This window comes from Ictidomys tridecemlineatus, chromosome 11 (genome assembly GCF_052094955.1).
Source record: "Ictidomys tridecemlineatus isolate mIctTri1 chromosome 11, mIctTri1.hap1, whole genome shotgun sequence".
NCBI lineage: Eukaryota > Metazoa > Chordata > Mammalia > Rodentia > Sciuridae > Ictidomys > Ictidomys tridecemlineatus.
Window position 1 is genome coordinate 3,211,120 of NC_135487.1, and position 24,101 is coordinate 3,235,220.

Below are 24,101 nucleotides of genomic sequence, written 5' to 3' on the forward strand. Positions count from 1 at the left end.
ATAACTGAGCAAGTGGAAGAAAGGTGACTGGGAAAAGCCCCAGTGGTGACTCCACAGCTTGCGTCCCCACGCACCTTGGGCCCCAGGGAGAATACCTGGTCCTGGAGGAGGAGCTCACTCTCCTGCTGAAGCTGGCCGAACGCGTCATGGCCACATCCATCTCGGGCACCAGCACAACCACCTGTGGCCTCCGCACAAAGCCCAGGCCATTGTGCACACCTACATGCAGGCGCCGCTCCAGGACCTCCAGGGCCCCGCCATCCAGCAGGCCACCCCCCTGCAAGAGGCACAGGGACATGGAATGAGTCCCACACAGCCAGAAAGGGGGTGGCCAGAGGAGCCCTGGCAGGCAGGCAAGCAGATGAGTCCAAGCTGGCCATAGCACCTCCTAGGTGAGGCTGGCCTCGCCACACCACCATCCTTTCCAAGCAGCATGCCCTGCGCTGCCTGGTGGCCAGGCTACTCTAGCTTTCCAGAGCTCAGCTTTCCCAGATGGGCAGCCTCCTCCCCATGGACCTCAGCTCCCTCCACAGACAGGTCCCAGAGGTCTGGAAGCTCACTCTCCTGAGACAAGGGGACACATGATAGAGAGGTGCCCACAAGCAGAGCACACCCAGTTTCAACTCTGTGCCCCCAGATACTTGAGGCTCTGGGAAGAAGGGCAGGACGAGGATGACATACACTCAGGCAGGAAGTCACGAACCAACAGCAATGGGTCGGCCCCAACATGACCACCAGCTATTAAAGTGCTTCATCTTAACAGAAAATGAACAGGCTCTCTGACCAGTGCACAGGGCATTCCTCCAGGCCACTTGCACTTATTAAATTATGCAATCTTTGCAAAGCGACTGAATTTTCCAGTACCCATTAATCAAGTGAATGGACCTAAATTCGGCCTACTAGTCTTTGGATAATGGAAATTAAACCACAGAGACAACTGAGTATCTGCAAAAACACACAGTAAAGTTGTTTTTAGGAATAGGTAAAAGTCAACCATGGCACTCTTAAAACATCTCTGCCTTCACACGACCCACTCTGAAAAATAAGAAAACAATGGATCTCCCTAGGAAATGGTTGCTGCGCAGCCTGCTTCTGCTCCATGCCTGCACGTGTGACCATGTTAGGCAGAACTAGTTTCTAAGAAGAAGCAAAAAAGCCAGCTTGCTCACGGGGAACCAGTCACTTGCTCACTTCGTAGGCCACGAGAGTGGGAGCCGAGTAAGAGGACCACCTGTTCCCCCAAGTGGAAACTCCAGCCCTGCCACTAGCGCCCTGGCAGAGCATGGTGCACCCTCAGCTCCTCCTCCCAGAGCAGAGGGAGGGTAACCCTGGGCAGAGAAGAAAACCAGGTGCTCCCCGAGGCATGGAGCACTAGAGAGGTGCGGGTCAGCTGAGGGGAAGGAGACCCATACAGTTTGCACAGGGGCCAAGGAAGGCCTATAGGAAGAATGCCCAGGAAATGAGCCTCATGTCCAAAGGCCCAGTGGCCAGCATGCGTCCACAGGTGAGTCCAGGGAGCAGCTCAGGTCAGGAAGCCGGCAGAGAAAGCCCATACTCTGCAGGTCTGGCATACAAGGCCAGGTGCCCAGCGTCAGCCTGAGGACAGTGAGGAGCTGAAGCCAGTAGGAGGTCTGAGCAGGAGGAAAGGCACTGGCTGCCTGTGTTTCTAAAGACCACTGTGGCTCTGGGCAGAGGCTGTGGCCTCAGAGAAACACTGCAGCCAGCCTCCAGCTGACCTGCCAGCTACCTGCACACAACCAAGGATGAGTTGCCTCCTGCTCAAAATTCCACCAAGAGCCAGGATCCATGTACAAGAACACGCACAGCAGGGTCCTAATGGCCCCGCCTGGAAGCAGCTGAGGCCACCCTGTTGATGGACAGACATGTGGCAGGGCACTCACAGGAACACCACACAGCAAAGACAGTGCACAGGCTGCTCCGACAAACAACCCTGCATAGTGCCCAGCAAAGACAGCACAAAGAAAAGGCAGCTTCGTGGAAATAAAGGTGAAACGAGGCAAACCCACACTCGTCCAGGCACCTCGAGTGACAACCCAGGACAAGAAGCAAACACCGGGTAGCAGGAAGGCCTGGGAGCGGGAGGCTGGACCAGGAACCCAAGCTCCTTTCTCCTCTCTTCCATTTGCAAAGCCCCTCGCCTTCCTGTGACCTGACTGATGCAAGGAGATGCCACTCGGTCTCCTGGCATCTGTGGCAAAGCTGCTTGTGGAAAAGCCAAGAGTGAGCACCCTTGGTGTCCCAGGAGGCCAAAAAGCAGCTCCCTAGTCCAGTTCTGCTGCCCCTCCGCCCGTCCTTTAGAGCTGAGACCAGACAGGGCCACCCCTCCTCCATGCTGGTGGCTTCAGCTCCGGAGCAGTCAGCACCAGGCCCGGGCAGCACGGAAGCCGTGCAGCCCACCTCCTGTTCCTGGGCCGTCCAGAGGAAAACAGAGGCCAGGCCAGGCATCCGGGACAAAGAAAGAAATGAGGAGTCCCCCAAACCTGCAGAGGCTCTGAGGACCTTCGGGTACACAAATGAGCTGCATGAGAATACCCAGGGAACTGGTCAGGAGGGGGGCCAGAGCTTGAGCTGTCCTCGCACTCAGATCTTGCCGCCTGCAAGCTGTCATCACAGGACGGGAAGAGGGGCCCTCGGTGTGGGGGTCCTCCTGCAGGGCAGCCTGAGCAGCACACAGAAGCAGACGTGCATGCTGGGGCACATGTGCTGTGTCTCACTATGGCCACATGCACGTCCCTGCCTGATGGGTGGGCAGACCCCCCAACAGGAGCATGAAGCACCCTGCCCAGGCATGCAGTGACAGAGGGGGACAGAGGAGTGCTCCATGGGCTCCCAGGTTAAGGCTTCTAGGAATGTGTCCATGTGGATGGCAGAGTGCCAAGGGTCAGACAGGGTGAGACGTTCTCAGCTGCCTTTAGGGGTGAGCAACAACTCTCCAGTCACCTCCCGAAATGAGCCACAGTGCCTGGTCACCCATGCCCACTTGGGGTCATGATCTGCTATAAGTGAGGAGTGTTTTGTCATCTACTGAGATGAGAGTCAGTGTCTCCAGCCAACAGCACCTTTGTCACCTTCCAGGACGGGGGCTGGAGGATCTCTGGGGTCTGAGGAGGAAATGGGTCCCAGGAAACCTGTTTTACACCAACTCAGAGACAGAAACAGTGTCCCTCTTCAGCCACAAAGTTGGGAGAGACAGGACCACATCCCCTGGGCACACCCAGCAGCACCAGACCCCGGCAGCTGGCCCAGCCCTCAGGATGCCCTCCTCGCAGCAGGTGAGACGTACCTCCTGGACGTGATCGCAGGTGAGGAGCTGCACCAGCTCCTCCTCGAACCTCCCGAGGGAAGGGCACAGGGTGAGGAACAGGTCGTCCAAGTGCCACGTGACGGGCTTCTGGAGCCGAGGCTTCCGGAGGGCGTCGCCTGCGGTGAGAGGCTCGTGTGAGATGGCCCGGGGCAGCAGGCAGAGGACCCCCAGGCCTCAGACCACAGGCAGTGGGACCTCGAGGCCAGGAGGAGGCAGGGGAGTCACCTGGACACAGCACGCTGGGCCACCCACTGAGCTAAGGTGCACAAACTGCACTTGCCACTCAGATTCCAGCAAAACTCCTCCAGAGGCAAACTGCAAGTGGGCCACTGCCCTTCAGCTGGGTTCCCTCAGCGCCGCCTCCTCAGCCACAGCAACGCCACTGCATACCTGAACCAGCTGGAAACGGGACCACGTACTGACATCTTGCAGCAAGCAGACACACAGACGGGGCTGGCACCACAAGAACCAAGCCCTTCATAACCCACTTGAATCAAATGTATGAAAGATGATATGTCATGAGCTTTGTAATGTTTTGAACAACCAATAAAAAGAAAAAGGAATAAAGCCACAAAAAAAAAAAGAACCAAGCCCTGGTTCTGACCCAGAAGCACCGCCTTCTCCCTGAGGTCACGCCCAGTGCAGAGCCGGCACACCGCACGGCTGAGTGGGAGCTGGATCTGCTCCACGCTGCAGGACCAGAAGAAGCAGCCGCTTCCCAACCCACACAGGGATCTGGGCTTCCTCTCCTGGCCACTGCAATCTTCTCCTCCTACCTCCAACTCTTCCTCTGATTTTGTGATCATTTGCATATTAGGTCTTAGGTTTTTAAAAGACAATTCCAAAGTTAAGTAAACTTGGTGCTAAGGAAAACGCGGTCAGAAGGGAGGGCGGGAGAGCAGGGAAGAAGGTTCATCTTTGCCTCTGTGTCCACAAGAACCCAGGGACAGACGGTGGAGAGGGCTGCACGACAATGTGAATGTGCTCAGCGGCCCTCCACTGCCCACTGAGGGATGGGGAAGATGGCCTGAAGTCCACCATCTGCGCGGTGGCTGAGCGAGCATCCTAGACAACCTGAGCTGGGGACCACCCTGCACCCAGCCAGACAGGAAGCAGTGGGGTGGGGGGAGCGAGGCAGCAGGGAGGCGGGAGGCCCCGCAGCACCCAAGGCTCCTGTGCTACTTCTGGGAAGACAATGGCAAGGCCAGCAGGGGCCTGGGAAGGTGACCAGCGCTCAGGCCACTCCAGGTGAGCAGAGACCATCCCAGCAAAGTAAGCCAGAGGAGAGGAGGAGAGGAGGGGGAGAGGAGGCCAAGGAGGCGAGCGGCCCAGGAGAAGAGCAAGAGAGAACCTACAGGCCGCTGTGCCCCGTGGCTTCCGCAGACGCCCCCCACTAGGCAGCTGTGTCCTTCACCTTGATGCACACGTTCACCTCGACAGTGGGCGGGGGTGCTCGCGGGTGCCCTCTCAGCTGCCCACCCGAGGGCCTGCACCACACTGGCCAGCAGCGCGGCGGCTTCACTCACGAGGGCATGACAGCGGCCACCCAGAACCTTCTGCTCTAGACCAGCAAGGCCACTGGCCACAGAGCAGGCTGGACCCGGGGTGAGGGGCCTTGTCAGCAGACGTGAGGGCTCCAGGTGGACGCCACTGAAGGGAGGTGGTCACGCCCATGTGCACCTGCAAGTTCTGCACCTCCTCCCACGCTGAGGCCCCCACTCTCAGCCTTCACTGGTGCCGTCCACAGCGCCCCACCCAGGGACTTCTATCGGCCACCCAGAAAGCCGAGACTCCCAGGACACCCCTGCCCCACCCTCAACTCCCGCAGCCCCCAGGGCACTGTCTACCCCCAGCACACTCCAACTTGACATCCCTGTCACTGGGCAGCAAAGACATTCCCACAAGGTGGCAAGGACACGCAGACGCCACCCTCTGGCAAGGACAGTGACGACATGCCCAGCTCGCACAGTGCTGACCTCGACTCTACTGACTTCTTAACAACCCAGTTGCTGGCAGCACCGGTGACAGAACTGGGGACACACCAGCTATAGCAAGAGAGCTGAGTAGCCTGGAGCTAGGAGGGAGTCACATGGAGGGGCTGTAGCCACAGCAGGGCCTCCTCCTGCCCTGCACACAGCGGCCGGCCACAACTGCGGGGTGTGGCACAGCAGGACCTGTCCTCAGGAAGAAGTCAGGTCCGCCAAGAGTCGCCAAGGCACCGCCTCCTCAGGAGAGCTGAGGAGCTTCTCTGGAGGCAGCTGGGCCTGGGAGCCAGGCCTGGTGTGGACCCAGCTCTGCTCATGGCCCTGGGCAGGCACTGCCCCTCTCAGTTTCCACAGCTGAGCAAGGGGGGGAGACCGTGCCCCCCCAGCCTGTGGGTCTCGCTACCTGCAAAGTCGCTCTAGAGTCACCATAAACCCTGACGAGGACACAGGCCTCGCCTCGCTTGGCTCCCAGGAGAGATGTGCGCACACATAGGCCCCGAGAGCACAGTCCTAAATCCTCGGAACAGCCTGGCTGTGCATCCCACACGATACTTAGCAAAAGAACACCTGGGGCTCAGGGGCCACCCTACTCCCAGTCACCATCCCCATCTGGTCACCATCTCTGCTGAGTGTCCCCTTGTTCCACACCAGCCAGGACGTGTGCCGCAGACTCGTTAGCTTCCCATGGCTCCGCTAACTCCCACCAGTGGCGGGGAAGAGCCGAGTCTTGATTTGGGGATGGAAGAGTCTTGATTTGGGGATGGAAGCCAGTTGTGGTGAGCAGGCGAGTCCCTGAGCACAGGATCCACTGTGAGGACGAGAAGCCACTGAGGGAGGGAGGCGTGGGCTTCAGCTGAACGTGAGACAGAGGTCCCGAGGCAGGAGCAGCAGCTCCCGCGCCGGCACTCTGCTAGTCCATCTCACTTTCTCCCCCAAACAGTCCTGTCCCCACTTTACAGAGGAAAAACAGAAAACAAGGCCTGGGGAGGGCAGGCGGGGCCGCAGGGATCTGAGGTCTCCAGCCACAGAGGCTCGCTCCACCCCCGAAACCATCAGGCCCCAACGAACACCAAGCCCCAGCCACACGCGACCCGGCCCCACAACTCCACCCACGCACTGCTCACTCTCCACCCTCGCTGTCCTCAGGCACTTTGGGGATCACAGGCCCCTCCCTGCAAAGGGGCACACTCTTTCCTCCAGAGCTAAGGGCACCGTGAAAGCTGGACCACCCCTCCATGAGCACCCCACATGGCCTTGGGTTCTAGTTCTGGAAAGCCCAGCTGGACTTCCGTGAGCGGGCGTCTCACTCAGGGAGCCTGAGCCACCCTGGCTTAACCTCACCAGCATCCCGGCTGTGACACCGCCACACACACACACACACACACACACACACACACACACACACACACACACACACGGGAATCACGACCCTGTGTGGCCTGTCAATGACACATCAGAAACTTGACCGCCACTAAGAAAGCCCAGTCAGACGGCCCTCCCCGCTGCAGACCACCATCTGGCGGAAACCCTTTCCACGGGACAGTCCCGAGGGCGCAGAAGCTCCTGGGCAGAACTCGGGGCAGAGCCAACACCTGGGTGAGCACTCTCGGCACTGTGACCTGGCACCCCGCATACCAGCCGAGGCTGCGCACCCGGGCTTCTCTTCCAAAACTGTCACTGGGGAGCCAGCAAGAGTCACATCCCATGGCTCGGCTCGGGAGCTCCTGCATGGAGTCAGCACTCTCTACCCACCCACCCCAGGGCTGCACTGGCTCCTCTTTCAGGGTCCCTGCTCATTAGACTCAATAATGACACATGAAGTGCCCTTCATTTCTGCAGCTCCTCAGGCACCACCCGCAGGTGACCAGTGCCTCAGCGGCAGACTGGCTGCTCCGCACAGGAGAACAAAGCCAGGCCGGGCTGAACACCCGTGCTTCAGGACAGCCCTGAGGGGACTTCTCAGCTACCTCCTGCTTCTCCATCCAGAAGCCCGATTTTGGCCACCAGCTCCCTTTGTACCCCAGCTCCCCACAAGATACTGAGAACAAAACAGGTGTTTCCGGGCACCTAAGTTTCTGTCACCACCCCACCCACAAGAAGCAGCAACTCCACAGGGACCTGCAGATGCTTCCTGTCCTAGCTCAATCCCACAGACACCTGTGCGCAGTCAAAGAGGGATGGATACACCTCCGGCCCCCAGAGCACAGGTCAAGACGCCCGCCACAGTGACCCTAAAATCCACATACAACAAGGTCCTCAGCATTGGCACAGAGCAGGACAACGCACCACAGCGGAGCTCAGGGCCCCCTGCCCAGGGCCCAGGACATGCCCGGGCAGCAAGACGGGCCACAGCCCAACAGGCAGGGCCAGGCACTGGTTTTCACCCTTCACTCGAAGCAGGGACAACAAGGCCCACTTGTCTGGCCTCCCATTTGGGGAGGTCACAGGTAGGACTCACACCAGGGGCTGAGGAGGACACTGTAAGCTCAGGGCTGGGAGGCGGAGTGGGCAGCTTGGGGTTAGGGGCTCGAACTTCAGCTGGAGGAGATGAGAACTTTCTGAGAACTTTCTGGAATGGCAGAGGCAGCAGCTGCACAGTGGTGTGAAGGTGCTCACCCCTGACAGTCCCCTGAAAGACAGCTCAGGTGGCAAGCTGCACGTCATATATATTTTACCACAGCTGAGAAGTTATGACAATGAGTTCCTAAAACTAGGGCACAGCAAGGGTGGGATACAGCGATAGTGGCTTTGCTGGCCACCGTCATAGGGAGATGGATGATGTATTTAATAAGAGTATTTACCAGAAAAGAAGACAAAGGTGACACAAGGATGGCAGCTCACTCCCCAGAAGGGACAGGGACGGATGGCCTTGCTGCCTGCTCCCCAGGCTGGGTGCTGAACTAGAGTGGGACTGGGGTCAGTCACCTACCCGGAGGAGGCCGGTCCTCTGAGGTTCAACCTTGAACCACAGACCCACAGAGAGAGAACCAAAGGAGCCTCACCGGTTTCGCTGTGAGCGGGGAGGAGGCCAGGGATCCGCTGCAGCCCCGACACCAGCAGGTTCTGGGGCACTAGGTGGAAAGCAGGCTCCAGCGGCGGGTGGAGCCGCAGGGTGTACAGCAGGCTGCAGCTCTCGATGAGGGTCATGTGCTGGTTTTCTGGGGGAAGAGAAAACGTGGGGCTGAAGCCAGGGCACTTCTGTCAATCCGCAAGAAACAGACTCAGGGTCCCCACCACCCAGGGAGGAGACAGGAGTCCTTCTGCCCCGTTGGCCTAGAGATGGAAAGCACAAGGGCCATTTGTTTGGCTTGTTTGTATGTGTGTTTGGGATTTTGTGGATTTTGTCTGTTTTTGCAGTGCTGGGATCCAGCCCAGGGCCTCCCGCGTGCTAGGCAAGCACTCAGCCTCGGTCCAGCCTTCCTCTCCCTCAGCCCAGCTACCCGTGGCAAGGCTCGGCCAGCACACAGAGCTGCCCAAGTGTCCACACAGGAGCAGATTCAATCACAGAACATTAATTTAAGGAAATGCCTTGCAGCCAGGAGGATGAGGAGCTTTCTAGGTACTGATACGAAAACCCTCCAAATGAATGTTATGAAAAAAGCAAGGCTTAGAGCAAACATTTGCTCAGTGTCATAAAAAGAGCCACCAGGATCCTGACCAGCTCCAAGAGGGAGGCTAGCAGCAGCAGCGGGGCAGCTGGCGGAGGAGAGTTCACTCTCAATCTCCATACTTTTTCAGACCTTTGGAACTCTGAACCATGTGAACCACGAGGGAAATGTCAACGCAGTGGCTGGACGGACTGCTGGCTGGAGGCTGGTCCCCTGCAACTACTCCCACTCAGAACTGAGCTTGCACACAGAACTGTGGGGGTAGAACCCTGGCAGCCCTGGATACTTCAGGAGAGAAAAATCTTAGCAAAAAGTAATTAAAGTCAATGAAAAATAACCTAAAAGCAATCTTTATAAACAAAATTAACTGTCCAACTGATTGCTTCCCATCTCAAGATTTTCACCAAATTTGGGAGGCAGGGGGTGCCACTGACCATTCTAGCACAGGCCACAGTGTGCACACACAACTGCTTTCAGGGCGTCAGGGCCACATCTCCAATGGACAAGAGGCATGCTCCCCAACAGACCCACCTCCTGCCACTCTCCCCTCCACCCTCCCTGGGGCCTGGCTCAGCATCTGCTCTGGGCCTCCAGGATGTCCTTCCAAACAGCCCCCACTGCAGGCAGGCGCCTCCCTGCTCATCCTCCAGGTAGGCAGCATCACAGGGGGCCACACCTCCCAACAGAAGCCCAGCAGGAAACTCCCCTGCTGTGGGGCAGCAGTCTGCAGACATCCCCATCAGGTGGGCACAGCTGGGAAGGCCTCACTGTTAGTGATAACCAATGACTTCAGTCAGAGGTCTTGCTGCTCAGCTGCTTCATCTGGTAGGCAAGGTGTCATCAGAGGCCAGGAGGCCTCCCCCTTTCAGGTGGCTGACAAAGGCCACACCCCCAGCTTGCCTGGCAAAGCAGGGTGGGTGCATTTCAGTTTTTTAAATTATGCAAAAAGCCAAGTCCATGACACATTTGCCAGAAACTATTAGATAACTGTGCTAAGCCGAGGGCAGCTGACATTCAGGCACATGGCGGCACACGCTGAGGCAGGAACATGCTCAGGAAAGTTGCAGTCTCTGCCCGTGTGGCCAAGGACAGGCTGGTTCTTACGCTCCACAGGGTCTTGCAGAAACGGGTGCAGGAGGGCTCTGGGGGTGCCATGGTACAGCCTCAACCTGGAAAACAGGACCAGGGAACCTCGTCAACCATCCTGCTTGCACCAGGCACCAAAGGCCAGATCTGCTTCTTCCACACCTCTAGAGCCTTCTAATGCTGCCAGCCCCAACCTCTGCAGGGAACAAGCAGCTGAGGACAATGTCAGCGGCCATGCCCAGAGCTCCACGACATGCCGAGCATGTCAGGTACACCTCGGCCCAAGACCCAAGGAGCAAGAAAGCACAAGGGAAAATCACCAAACTCCAGCGTCCCAAGAAAGACAAGGTTTAAGGGACTGCTGTGGCCTATTGCCAGAGCAGTCGCCTCCATGATGACTTCACCCCAGGAACATCTGGCAGTGTTTGGGGAGGCTCTGAGCTATCCTAACTGGGTGCTGACATCTAGCAGAGGGAGGCCAAGGATGCTGCCAAGCATCCAGAATTCACCGGTGGCTCCCTAACCCTAACCCTAGGCCCTAGCCCTCACCACCCACCACAGAACAGAGGAGGACCTGCCTGGATGTCAGGTGGTCTACACACACGGGAACTCTGACCCTGCTGAGACGCTATGTGTGACCTTGTCCGAGTCTGCACACCCAGCTCCTAAACACAGCCTGCAGACAGAGGCGTTTCTGCTGCGGACCACAGACCACTTCCTGGGGCCTGGGTGTGAAATGCACATGCTTCATGCTCAAGCAGCAAGAGACACACTATCCTCTCTTGGCCACAGAGGAGTGGACTTGGGACCTGAGAGTGTGAATAACGTGCCTGGACCCCACAGGGGACAAGCAACAGGGCAGGGCTGGCCCACGTGCATGCTACAGCAGATCCAACACTCACAGTCAAAGCACAACTCCTCAGCTTGCTTAGAAATAACAAAACAAAAGAAAAAAGGTAAAATAAGCAAAAATCTCTTACAGTACACTAATATGAACACATAACAAACTTAAAGCTCTCTGATCACCAAGAGTAAGCTGTTAAGCCACAGTGAATGAGGCTGGGGACCACAGAAGTAGAAAAACAAAGCAGATACCGTTTGTCCTGGGAAGCAGAGGTCGGAGAGTCAGGTTTATTGCTGAAGATCCGAAGAATTCCAAACCCACAGGACAGTGACTGGAGGGTCCCATCCTGCTTCCTGCCTTCAGTGACCACTTCCACTACGGCCACGATATTTGGGTGGTTTAAGGACGTATGGAAGTAGAAAGGCTGCAAAACAGATCAGAGGCCACTAGGCAGAGCCAGTGGTGGGCTATGTCCCCAGCCTGTGGGGCGGGGCCGGGGGGCAGCCGGGGAGCAGGTGCCAGACGCGCTTCAGGAGCACACCACAAGCACCAGGGACTATGCATGAGCCCTCGTGTGCAGTGCCACCCCTGATGGGGAAAGAACAGCGCAGGAGGCCACCCCCCAGAGTCCAGCCGCTGTCAGGGCTTCTCCCGCCAGGGGCCACGCCCAGGCTTCAGCCACTTTGCCTCTGCTCAGGACCTTTCAACCCTGGGAATTCCACCTTGCAGATGCCAGCAGGCCTCGGGCCTCCTGGGGAAGAAAGGCTGACCAGCTGTGCACCTGCGGCAGGGTGGTGACTCCAGGCAGGACAGGTGGCCTCAGCCCAGGACAGAACAAGCCCTCTACAGATGTACAGGTCTGCTGACCCTCCCCTGCCCCAAGCCCAGCCGACACTCAGGACAGAACTCTCATCCCGACTGCCACTCTCCCCTCCACACTCCCTGGGGCCAAGCTCAGCCTGTCTCACAGGAGGTTCGTGACAGTCCACCTGAACTCACTGTGTGCACACCAGAAGGACCCCTGGATTTCTCTAGGTGCTAAGTCTCCCCAGCTCAGAGCCTGACCAAGGTCTTCTATGATGACCCAGAGATCTTGCTAAAAGATGTGGGGGCCTAGGCCAAGTAGAGGCCATTCAAACTGATCTCGGCAGATGTTCCCTTTGTAACCTCTTCATCCCTCACATGCAAGTGGGGGCCTCTGACTCCTGCGCCTGAGGGGACCTGGAGAGAAGTGAGAGGTGAGGCAAATCATCTCCCTGTTCGACACACCCGCTCCCTTCACTCTCTCTGTCTTCCTACATCAGTCAATGAAGTGAAGTTACCTGCAGTTAAAACTGACGGAGGCGCAGGCTCAGAAGGTGGAGCAGAGCTGCTGGTGGCATCTGCCAACCCACAGGTGGCACTGAGCTGGCTTCCAGACTGAGCGGGTGTAAGGCGGGGTGAGAGCCGCCCCCCAGAGGCAGGGCAGAGGCTGGCCTGCACCCGACTCCCCTATTAACAGGTCATTACCACGGTGTCACCGGGAGAACGTTTACTGTAATCACTGACCGTCAGCCCAAGATAACAGAGAGACACATTCAGACATCCGCCATGAGATATAAATCACCGTTCCATTATCTTTTATTGCAAAAACGATGAAATGATGACCACTCACAGCTGACAGGTGGTTGGACTGGGAGAGTCATGTTTCTGCTTCAAAGACTCAGCAGGGTTTATGCAGCCCCACCACCGCACAGCCAAGTCTGCACTATCTCACCTGTATATTTACACCTGTGCACTTCAGTTTTATGAACACTGCACAGCTTCTGTTTTGGCAGTAAAACGAACATTTTAAACTCCAGTATGAAGCAACAATCATCTCCTAGCTTAGAGGTCACCTTGCAATCAAGTGCTCCACCTGAAGCAGTGGAGGGCTCAGGTAGTGGCTGCTCGCTCACCTCCAGCAACCATCACTGGGAGGCTGAAACAGCCCGGACCACAGGCTCTCAGCCAGTGGCCAGCCTGGAACCTAAGAGCACATCTTTCTTGAGAAGAGGCAGCGTCCCTGGCAGCCAGCAGGCTGAAAGGCAGGTCAAGTTCAGACAGTCCTGTCAGTTCCACTGCTGACTGACAAGGACACACTCTTCCAAAAATCATTTACTGACCCTCAGTGTAGGAACAGCTCCACACTAAAGAACTCATGAGGAACCTGGAAAACACAAGCCAGCCTGAGCCAAGTTCAAGGTTCGCTGGCTTTATAAATGGCGGACCGCACAGCTACCGACTGCAAACACTGCTCAGGACCCAGCAGTTCTGAGACTCAGGCAGGAGCCTCCCGAGAGGGAAACCTCTGCACAGCTTGAAACACTACCCCACGCCATCATCCCCACGAAGTCACGAAGTCGTCACGCTGACTGCTTCACCTGCACCTTAGAGCCCTGCCTTCCTGGGAAACAGGCTCAGCCAGAATCCCAACAGCACCCCACTGAGACACACCGGGCCCGTTAGTCTAGGGGAATTTAATTAACACCAATGCCACAAGTTCTGAGAGAACAGTTCTATGCATCCACTGAAACTGCATGATTAAGTGTTCAAGTCAAGCCCATCCAATTACCCACGGGAGAAGGCCACTCAAGACAGGAGAGACGGCTCCGGTTCACCCTGCATCACCTCCCCCTCATCTGCACTGACAAGCTTCCTCCCTGACAGGATAAACAGATTCATAAATCATTTAAATGCTCCTGTCCTAATGCCTACATCTTCAAAAACATGGACACCACTCGCCTCAGGCCAGTTCTCCATCTCTCACCCACGACAAGACTGGAACTGGGCTCTGCACCAGGCAAGCGACCAGCCCCTGCTGACATGTGCCCTGAAGGCCAGGGAAGAACTGAGCAGAAATCAAACTAGCACCTTCCCAAGAACTCACTTAAAGAGGCACCAGGAGCAGAGCACCTTCAGGAGGACCAACTCCCCACCAACACCTCCCCGCTTCCACCTGCAGCTCGGCCTCACACGGGGGCTGTTTCCCTGTCCCAGAGCCCACAGCTGACCACCCAGCGCCGCCGACACAGCTGAACAGCTCTCCTCCAGGACACACAACCTCAAGTTCCACAGCAAAGGGTCCCAATGATGGCTCCGGCCCTCACCACCCACTACAGAACAGAGGACCCACCTGGATGGTGCCGCGGTGAGAAACCCTGGTCTACACACACAGGAACTCTGACCCTGCTGAGAGCTACGTGGGACCTCGTCAGCATCTGCACACCGGCTCCTGAACACGGCCTGCAGGCAGAGTGGTCCACCAACCTCTGCTGCGGACCACAGACCACTTCCTGGGGCCTGGGTGTGAAATGCACATGCTTCATGCTCAAGCAGCCCCTGCAAGACACACACTGTCCTCTCTCAACCACAGAGGAGTGGACTCGGGACCTGGGAGTGTGAGTAACGAGCCTGGACCCCACAGGGGACAAGCAATAGGGCAGGCTGGCCCACGTGCATGAGCGAGTGCTCAGCAAAGCACAACTCCTCTGCTCATTTAGAACAGCAGGGGAGGAGACACAAACCAAGGAGGCTCCCAGAGCCTGCTACCACCGGCACACAGGACAAAACCCACCACTGACAGTGCTCCATGGCCCCAAACAAGTGGCAGTGCCATCACCGTCCAGCCAGACCCAGCACTGGAACACCTCTGGAAATCACCTGTGCGGGCCCCGCTGGAGGGTCAGAGCCCCCGGGAGCGCTCCCGCTGAGCCAGAGAGGAAGGTGGCCCTCGCGGAGGGGAGCGCTGCCGGCCAGCGGGCAAGCCAGGAGGCTCCTACAGGGACACGGCTTCCTCAGAAGCCAATCCACAGCCGCCGTGCTATGGCCACGCACACCAGGATGCAGGAAGAAAGCCTGAGAGGCAGCGCCTCCCGTCAGGCTGCGGAAGGGCTGGGTTACCCTCGGGCTCCCTGACAGCACCCACTTGTGAAGGGCACCTACATGGCCTCACTACCTGACCCGCAGGGGCAGCCCAGTCCTGCTGTCCCCTCACTGTCATGGGGGGGGCAGACAACCATCCCCTGAGGGACCGACAGCCCACCCCTGAAGGGGTCCTGGGCCAGTGCACACTGGAGTCCCCACCCTGTGACATTCCTCAAATCAACAGGGGGAAAATAGGCCTGCCACAGGAGGGGGACCGCGGTCAGCTGCAGCATGAACTGGGGGAGCGTTCTGTCATCTCCAAGAGCAAACGTGGAAAACGCAGGCCCCGCCGGGTGGATTGGAAGGCACTTCTTCAGAGGCTAAAGGAGTTCCTGATGGTCTCAGAGGAAGCAGCTCTTCCCCCGGGGAAGGTCGGAGGAGAGCCCAGCTCCAGCTGGACCCGACAGGGCTGGCTGCTCGCCGGGTGCCCCCAGCAGGGCCTGGGAAGAGAACCGGGTACAGAGCAGAGAGTCCTCCTTACAGAAAAGACACTCCCCAGGCTCAGGGCCAGAGTTCTTTGTTCAAAGTCTTTTTGAGGGGACAGTGTTGTCACGAGAGCCTCTTCTCTCAGGGCTGCATCACAGTGATGGCTCAGTGAGCCCAGAGCACGCCAGGTGGGTCCATCCACCCACACGTAAGCTGGACAACCAGGGTGGCCCACACGCGACACCCTCCTGCTGGCAGCTCACTAGCTTCACACCAGGTCACCTGGGCCACTGCAGATGCAGGAACCAGGAAGACCTGGTCAAACCTCAGAACCACCTTTCTCGAAGCCAACAGGACTTCCGCAGCTGCACCCCGCAGGCAGGCAGCGGGGGCAGGTGGCTGGCATGCGGCTGCAGAGCGCCCAGGCCGAGGCCACAGCACACACTCAGGCGGTGGAGGGCAGTCCTCTGAGTTAACCTAAACTGAGCAGGCCTACTCTCTGCGCCCTGCATGAAAATGAAGTCAGAGGAACACGGGCAAAACACCCTGCCAAACGGCTGTCAGGCGGGATGCTTCCTGGGCCACCACTGGCCTCTGCTGCCCACAGTGGGCACAGCAGCTGGGGATGAGTCAGGGGCGCCAGCACCCGCCCTGCTGACCTGCGGCCTTCTCCCCTCAGGGACACCTTGTCACTGTGGCTCCCTGCGCGTCCCCGCCTCCGTCCTGTCCCTGACAGTGCTCCCCACTGGTGACCCTGACCCAACAAGCAGGCTCCTCAGACTCCCCACTTCAGGTGTGAAGCAGCAGCCTGGAGGGACAGGGCTTGGTCACATGCTGCTTTCTGAGAAAAACCCCAGTGAAGGACCTGCAAGAAGGACTGCAGGACCCTGCCAAGGAGGTCACCTAACCAGGGCCCCCCCCACACACACTGGCCTGGCCTGCTCGCCCCCGGGCCTGTCTGTCTCGCCCTGCAGGCCCCAGCCGCAGCAGCTCTCCACCAAAGAGACCCATGGTGGCTTCAATCGCTGTGCTTCCTGCCCTGGGGGTGGCCCCACAGACTGCATGACCCCTCACCCAGCACCGGGGGAGCCAGGACCATAGCCTGGGCAGACAGCCAGTCTCAGAGCCAGTTGGGGACCAGGGGACTCAACCAGTGTCCATTCCAGCACACAGTCTAGAGCCAGGAGCACAGGTCTGGGCCACACTCTGCCACCCTCGACCGGGCACGTCACTTCACTAAGTCTCAATTTCACCACCTTAAAGGACAGCAGGAGGCAGCAGTGGCAGATGAGACCACCCGTTTCCTGACTTTGTTCCAAGAACCCTGAGATTCCTCACAGGTGATGGGACCCCCGTCCCCCTGCAAGCTGCTTCCACAGCAGAGAGCTTGGAGACAAAGTGCCGCACCACGCGCTTCCCACCCTGAACCCGCTGCCCCGCGCCCTTCCCACCCCTGGCCCCGCTGCCCCGCTGCCCCGCGCCCTTCCCACCCTGGCCCCGCTGCCCCGCCCTTCCTCAGGTGGGCCTGAGATGCACTGGCCCCTTCTGGGCTGGCCCCATTCAGATGCGCGCAGCAGCCCCGCCCACGGCCCCAGGCCCACCTCGTCAAAGACGATCCTGGATGGCTGCCTCGAGGGCTGCTGGACCGGCCTCGCTGAGGTTCTCCACGTCTTCCCAAAGAAGTATCGGTAGGTGATGTCAAAGAGAGACACGCGCAGGTGGCATTCAGGCCCGGACAGCACCTCCAGCACAGCCTGGGAGACAGCAGGGAGGAGCCTGAGGAGCCAAGCCGAGAGCCGCCCTCGCCCACTGCGGACACTGGATGGCACTGAGCACTCGGCCTCTACCCCACCTGCTGAGCCACAAGCGCCCAATTTCCTTTCAGGAGCCGCCCTCGCCCACGGCCACTGGTCTTGGTAGGACTACAAATCCAGCACTCAGCCCTCCGCCCGGCCAATTAGGGCACTCAAGTCCCTGGAACAGAGCCAAGAGCACAGGAGCCAGGGCTGCAGACGCAGACAGGTCTGCCAGGATGCAGGCATGCAGCTGCTGGCAGCCACTCTGCCACAAGGGGGAGCCAAGAGATGAGAGAGAACAAGTCCAGATGACTTTATATGAGAACCTAGATCGAACCACACCTGAAGCTTATAGAACTGGATTAGTCTGTGGTGAGAGGTAGTAAACCACCTCTCTCAAACTTAAGCTTAACATTGCAATTGATTTGGTTAGTCATTTGCAGCCAACTGAGTCTGTCCTCATAGGGCCAGAAGCTCTAAATTCTCAACTTATCAGAATTATTCTGGGGTAGTATTAGTAGGAAAAAAAAAAACAGATCTTCCATGAGTAAGAAATCATAGCTAAATTGCTTGGGGGGAGCTTGATTCTTTTTCTCTTATGAAAGATTAACTTAAAAGTATCTTTGGCTTTGTATGATTCATTTTCACTCATTGATAACAATCTGAAATAAAACCAAGGAGATGAAATCTTTAGATTTTGTGACAGTGTGACTCTACAGTCTCAGGATGACCTAGGAAATTGATGAGGTGAAGATGAAACTATGGAGACTGTTCATACTATGATTCAAAACCACCTTCCATCGTGGCATATAGGCCGCTCAGAGTGGCGGCTCTTTTGGTAGGATTTGTGAGGATTTGTGTCTTGTGAGCAGATCATGTGTCCAGTGTTGGAAGGCAACGGTCACTGACGTATCACCAGTGGATATTTTGACTCTGTGGTTCCCTCAGCATTACAGCCCAACCTGTAATCAATAATGAACATTTCTTGATATTTACTGCACAGGACATTTATTTATACTCAATAAATAGTCTTCACCAGAAATCATAGCTACAAAGACAGAACAAAGCAACCAGGAGACCAGCACTTGCACAGCTGGGCTCAGCCTCAGCACCCCTGCTCCTGGGAGGCCGGCACGAGGCTCCGCTCCTGCCCGGGAGGGTCTCTCTTTCCCTTCACTCACAGCCATTCATCAGACATCTATTCTGTGCCAAGAACAGGGACACAAGGGACAACCAGGCAGGCAAAGCTGCTGTCCTCACAGGTCCACTGGAGAAAAGACTTCTCTGGCCGGTCAGGAGAACGCCCCTGAGCCAAGCCTGGGGCACCTGGGGAGGACGGACCAGGTCGAGGGACAGCGACACCAGTGCCCTTCAGGGAGAACTGGGGCCTCTTTGGCTCTGTGAACCCTAGCTTTCGACCGTCTACATTCTGCCCTGGCTTCTGCGGCCTCCCTCCCAGGACGATCCCAGAGCTGGCAAACAGGCTGCCCGGGAAAACATCTCTGAAGGCAAGCCACCATGCAGTCCTGCCTGCCCCTCAGCCCGCCCGGCTCTCACACCCCAGGAGACTGCGCCTCTGTCCTCCTGGCCCCAGGACCAGGGACCAGGCCGCTGGGGCAGCCCCTATTCTAAGGCCAGTGAATCGTTCCAGCTGGCCAGTCCTAGGCCTGCTACTCTGCCTCACACACGCCTTCCTGCAGGAACCCCAGGACCGGCTCCCCCTAAGCCGACCAGAACCCCTCACCTGATGGACCCTGTGCACGCGGTCACCTTCCTGCCCTCGGGGAGCCCTCACAAGCCCTCTATCAATGACTGTTGTCTCCTGATCCCAGGCCTCACCAAGCCTGAGAAGAAATAAAAGCCCAGGGACATTCTCCAATGGTGCCTGCAGACTGCAGCAGATGGAGAGGAGGAGGCGGGCAGCTGGGAGGCCACAGGAGTGGGCCTCATGGAGCCCACTCAGAAACTGGCCTTGCCTCCCAGAGAGGCCAGAAGACACAGAAAGACCCCAAGCAGAAACGGCCCGTTCTGATTCAGGATCTAGGAAAACAGCGGCTGCTGCCATGGGGAGAGGTGGAGCCACAGCCCGCTGCGGACAGGAGGCAGCAGGAAGGGCACTGGCTAGCGGCAAGTGGCCCTCAGGCTGTGTCCTGAAGGAGCAGGGGCAGGCTGGACGCAGAACAGGAGTGGGAGACAGGAGGGAGAGGGCGGCCAGCTGCCTCAGATGGCCCTGCATTCCCGGGTCCAGTTTGGAGTCCCATGTTCCAAGTGAAGGGCAATAGCACACCTTCTGTCTGGGACAACGGGAAGGAGGTGGCATCGATTCCAGGGATGGCAAAGACAGGTGAAGTCTGTGGAAGATGCCAGCTCAGTGCTGTCCTCCCGCTGTGCAGGGCCACTGTTCCACAGGGGCCTCAACTGCTGCCCCTGCACCGCCCTCCTCCCCTCCACACCCAGGCTCCCCTGACCAGGCCACCCAGCCTCTCCGGGCCCTGCCCTGCCTTTCCCCAGGGGCTGCCAGCTCTCACAGGCTGAATGACCACCATCCCCAAGTGGACAGCAGGCTGTGAGGAGGCGGAAGGCCGGCTCGGGGCCCAGGCCAGGCCACAGGAGCAGGGCTGAGCCCCTGCACCTCCCAGTGGGAGGTCTCCAGTCTCTCCTGCTCCCTCGCCCTCCTGCCACCTTCTGGGAAGGCCATTGCTGGCTTTAGGACCTGAGCATCATCTCTGTGTCCCAGCACCGTTCCAAACAGGTGTCCAATAGACACCAAACTGAACTAAGTAGCCATCCCAAGCAATGAAATAACGTCATGGAGTGGGAAAGCGAGAAACAGACACTAAGATCAGCAACAAAGTGCCTGAGCTCGAGGCCAAGCCAGCTCCATCCCGAGGCAGGGCTGCTGCCACCCAGAGCCACCAGACTCAGAAGAACTGCAACTGTACCCCTGGTGAGGCCCTCTGAGTCACCTCTGCCCCCAGGCCTGTCTTCCTGCGGCTGCTGTTGGATTCTTAATGTAGAACTGGCTCTGCATTCCTGCAGGGACTCCACGGGACACGATGTCTGTCCGTCTGACACCCCGACTCAGGACCATGATGTCCGTCCGTCTGTCTGTCTCTCACACGGGGTCTGACACCCCGACTCAGGACCATGATGTCCGTCTGTCTGTCTCTCACACAGGGTATGACACCCCAACTCAGGACCATGATGTCCGTCCGTCTGTCTCCCTCACACACCAGGTCTGACACCCCAACACAGGACCATGATGTCCGTCCGTCTGTCTCTCTCACACACGGGGTCTGACACCCCAACTCAGGACCATGATGTCCCTCCATCTGTCTCTCTCTCACATGAGGTCAGACACCCCAACTCAGGACCATGATGTCCGTCTGTCTGTCTCTCACACGGAGTCTGACACCCCAACTCAGGACCATGATGTCCGTCCGTCTGTCTCTCTCACACACAGGATCTGACACTCCAACACAGGACCATGATGTCCATCCGTCTGTCTCACACACGGGGTCTGACACCCCAACTCAGGACCATGATGTCCGTCCGTCTGTCTCTCATACGAGGTCTGACACCCCAACTCAGGACCATGATGTCCGTCCGTCTCTCTCTCACACGGGGTCTGACACCCCAACTCAGGACCATGATGTCCGTCTGTCTGTCTCTCACATGGGTCGGATGCCCCAACACAGGCGGTTTGAGCACACTGGTCTCTATTTTCCCGGGAGTTTCTTGGCTGAACCGGGCATCACCGGCCGCGCCCTTAGAAAGGCGGGGGGAAGTAGCCCTTGACCCCCTTTTCCCTTGGAGAACCTGTCTGCAACCACCATCCCTCCTCCCTCTGCGTGACGGACTCTGAGGTGCCACATGCCGGCCGCTCCCTCACTCCTGGCACTAGGAATCTGTGCTTTCTTTTGTCACACCTCTGGAGCAGTCTTTCCACAGAGTTATCAATTTTACGAACCATCTCAAAGGACCAACTTCTTCCTCTTCTGCTCATTTTGTCTATTCTTGGTCCCTGAATTGATTTCTGCTCAAACATTTACTACTGCCTTATTTCTACTTACGTTACCTTTGATTTGATCTTTTCATCTAGGTTCTTAAAAAGGAAACCATGATCTCATACCTTTCTTTTCTAAGACAGTGGTACGGAGCTATGAATCTCCCTCAAACGACTGATATAAGCAACACCTCACAAATTGTCACGTACTCTCTGATTATTCAGTTCAAATAATTTTCTAACATCCCTGTGATTTCGTTTTTGTTTATGTGCTCATTCGTTTATCTTTATAATGTCCTGCACTCCTCCAGGGTGACTGCGCACACAGCCTTTCGCCTCCAGTGCGATGTGTGCATGACCTCTGCTCTTCTGGAGCGACGGTGCACCTGACCGCTGCCCCTTTACTGCTACCACGCCAGCTTCGGCCTGTGGGAGCCATGTGGCAGGTGCCACGCAGGAGAGCTGTCCCAGCCAGCCCAGCAGCATGCATTGAAAGGCCAGCTGCCGTACTGAGCTTGGCTGGGCCCGGGGAGGTGAAACGGAGAGCTCCCACCAGCTGCCTGATGAGTTGGCCACGGCACCTCCGAAGTGAAACCCTGGTTTACGCTGAACACCGGCTTCCTGCCCCGGACCGGCATTATGGTCCGTGCCAGGCAACATTCTCGTCTGTGGCCACCTCTCACTGCACCCTGCTGAAGTCACCAGGCACCTTGCTAAGCCTGTGTCCTTCTGCCTGCCATAGGTGTCCCTGTGTCCTCTACTGTAAGGAGACTTGGCTGTGCTCCTCTTACAGGATCATCCCCCCACGGGTGTTCTGAGGGCCCCAACTCAGGTGCAGACACACTTAGGGCTGCTGCCTCTTCTGGACATGATTATCTGATGAAATGCCCCTTTCTATGGGTTGAGTTGGGCTCACTAGAAAAGCACTTGCCTGGTGGACATGAGGCCCTGGGTTCCACCCAAGAACTGGGGGGGAAAAAGCGTCTTCATCTCTGGCCACAGCTCTTCACCTGGACATCTGGGACCAGACGTCAGCACAGTCACCAGTATCCTCACGCTCAGTTTTTGCATGGCTTATGCTGTTATACTCCCAGCTTGTCTCTGTCTTGGTGTTTAAATATACTTGTCAAAACACATAATGTGGTCTCAAATCACATCTTTGACATATGACTTAGGATGAGTTATCCCACTTATAGAAATTATTCTACAAATATATGCATACGCTAAAAAAAACAACAAAACCAAACTTATTCACTGAAGCATTATCTGTAACAGAAAATGACAGGGAAAGTTCGGAAGATCGTGAGTTAGAGCCTTGCTATATAAACAACGGTTCACTATCAAAGAAATACTATGCAGTTTTACAACAGAGTCAGAAAATTTTCATGTAATAGCATGAACAATCTACAAAACATGGATATTTTTTAAAATAGCAAGGTGCTAAGCAGAACACAGTAAGTTATCATTTAGATTTTAAAATGAGAAAAATACATATTTCCATAAATATATTTTATGGAATAAAATATTTATAAAAGATTTATTGTATTGGCTTAGAATTTCTGGAAAGCTATACCAAAAACAGGTACCCCTGGCTACCTTCCTGGGTGGGGACATGGGTGATTCACTTTCCCTGCCTATCCCTGTGAATTTTTGAATTTTTGAAAAATAAAGTGAAGAAATAAAATTTCCTTCAAAAAATTCCCAGGAGGAGAAAAGCAAGGCTTTCCTATGAGGCAGAGCAGCGGAGCCCCCGGCCGGGTGGAGGCCAGGGTGGCCATCAGGGCAGCTGACCGGCTGCTCTGGGTTCTGCTCCTCTCTGGGATCCAGCAATCACTGGCACCGGCTTCCCAGGGCCACGAGGGTGGAGCAAATCCACCCAAGAAAAACCCAAAAAAAGAAGCCGTGAGCACAGCAGCCATCCCAGTACTGGACGGCAGACGGCAGACTCCACAAGGGCTTGGAATGAGCGACGAGGACACTGGTGACCTAAGCAGGGTCCACAGGCCCATACTCAATACTCTACTAATGTCACTCCACCAGCTACAAAAGACGACACCTTGGCACGCCAAACTCAGAAAGCACGCCCTCGCACTATAGGCTGGATCCTTCTCATGCCACCCGCAGGTCACCACTTGGGCTCACCAAGACGTCCACCGCATAAGGGTCCTGCAGATGGCAGCACAGGAACACTGACCCACCCAGCAGGTTCCTCGGCAACTGGGGCACAGCCTGGCTGTGGAGCCCACAGGACAGGGCCTGAGAGTGCAACTGCCACCATATATCCACATATTGTGCTCAGGCAGGCCACAGCCACCAGGTACCAGGCTCAGCCCCCTGTGCCCTGATTGCCAGGCTGAAATCAGGACACAAGGAAGAACGTACAAGGCCACACACTGAAACAAGCTCACTCAGAAATATCCCAGGAAGTCAGACTACCTGGGCTTTCAACCGTTCCACTGTGGGCAGAAAGAAACCCCCACCCTGTGTCAAAGGCACCGAGTCGCTGACTGTATGTGCTTCGTGCTGATGGGCCACTTCACTTCCCCACACATTGTTAAGGCCAGAGTCAGGGGTGTGGTGCTGAGATGCAGCAGGTAAGTGAAAATCAACACGTCACCTGGAAACGTCACCTCAGCCGAGAACACCTGGCGACACAGAGCTGACGGCATTACCTGCTTGACCAGTGGACCCTCGAGCCACTTCAGGACACACTGAAAGGCTGTCGATTCCTGCAACAGCTGCCGTGCTCTCTGGGGGTGGGGAGGGACGAGCGTGCTCTGGGCAAAGATCCTGTGCCAGTCGTTCATTCTGCCCGCCAGACCCTTGCTTGGGCCTCCAGCATGACCTGCTCCATTGGTGGAAGAAGAGAGTCACCAGGGCCACAGTGCCTAGATAGTGAAAGGAACCTCCACCCCTGAAGCCTACCACACCCCGGTCAGCAGCCTCCACTGCCAGCTTGCACCACGCTGCCCCCAGGAAATGTGCCCATCTTGACCCAGAGGCCCTCCACCCCCACCATGGACACATCAAAGCACAGACACCCTGGCCTCAGTGACGACTCAGGGACGCCACATGCAAGG

At 57.0% G+C, this 24,101-nt stretch overlaps 1 protein-coding gene across 16 annotated transcripts in view; it reads right to left on the bottom strand.

Moving 5' to 3' along the window:
- Nphp4 (nephrocystin 4) overlaps positions 1–24,101 on the bottom strand; it is a 100,856-nt gene that overhangs the window by 72,143 nt on the left and 4,612 nt on the right. For 13 of the 16 annotated variants that reach the window (XR_013427350.1, XR_013427351.1, XR_013427352.1 and 10 more), the window contains exons 3-9: positions 23,694–23,866; positions 16,821–16,973; positions 11,100–11,272; positions 10,023–10,087; positions 8,313–8,468; positions 3,305–3,441; positions 96–277 (exon numbers count right to left, since the gene is read on the bottom strand). Coding sequence is in view for 13 of the 16 variants with exons in the window: in XM_078025098.1 (XP_077881224.1) it covers positions 96–277; positions 3,305–3,441; positions 8,313–8,468; positions 10,023–10,087; positions 11,100–11,272; positions 16,821–16,973; positions 23,694–23,828 (1,001 nt within the window). In the remaining 3 variants the exon portion in view is untranslated. Of the gene's footprint in view, positions 1–95; positions 278–3,304; positions 3,442–8,312; positions 8,469–9,594; positions 9,990–10,022; positions 10,088–10,906; positions 10,932–11,099; positions 11,273–16,820; positions 16,974–23,693; positions 23,867–24,101 lie in introns of those variants that run through there. The other 3 variants (XM_078025099.1, XM_078025104.1, XM_078025103.1) reach the window with 3 other exon arrangements.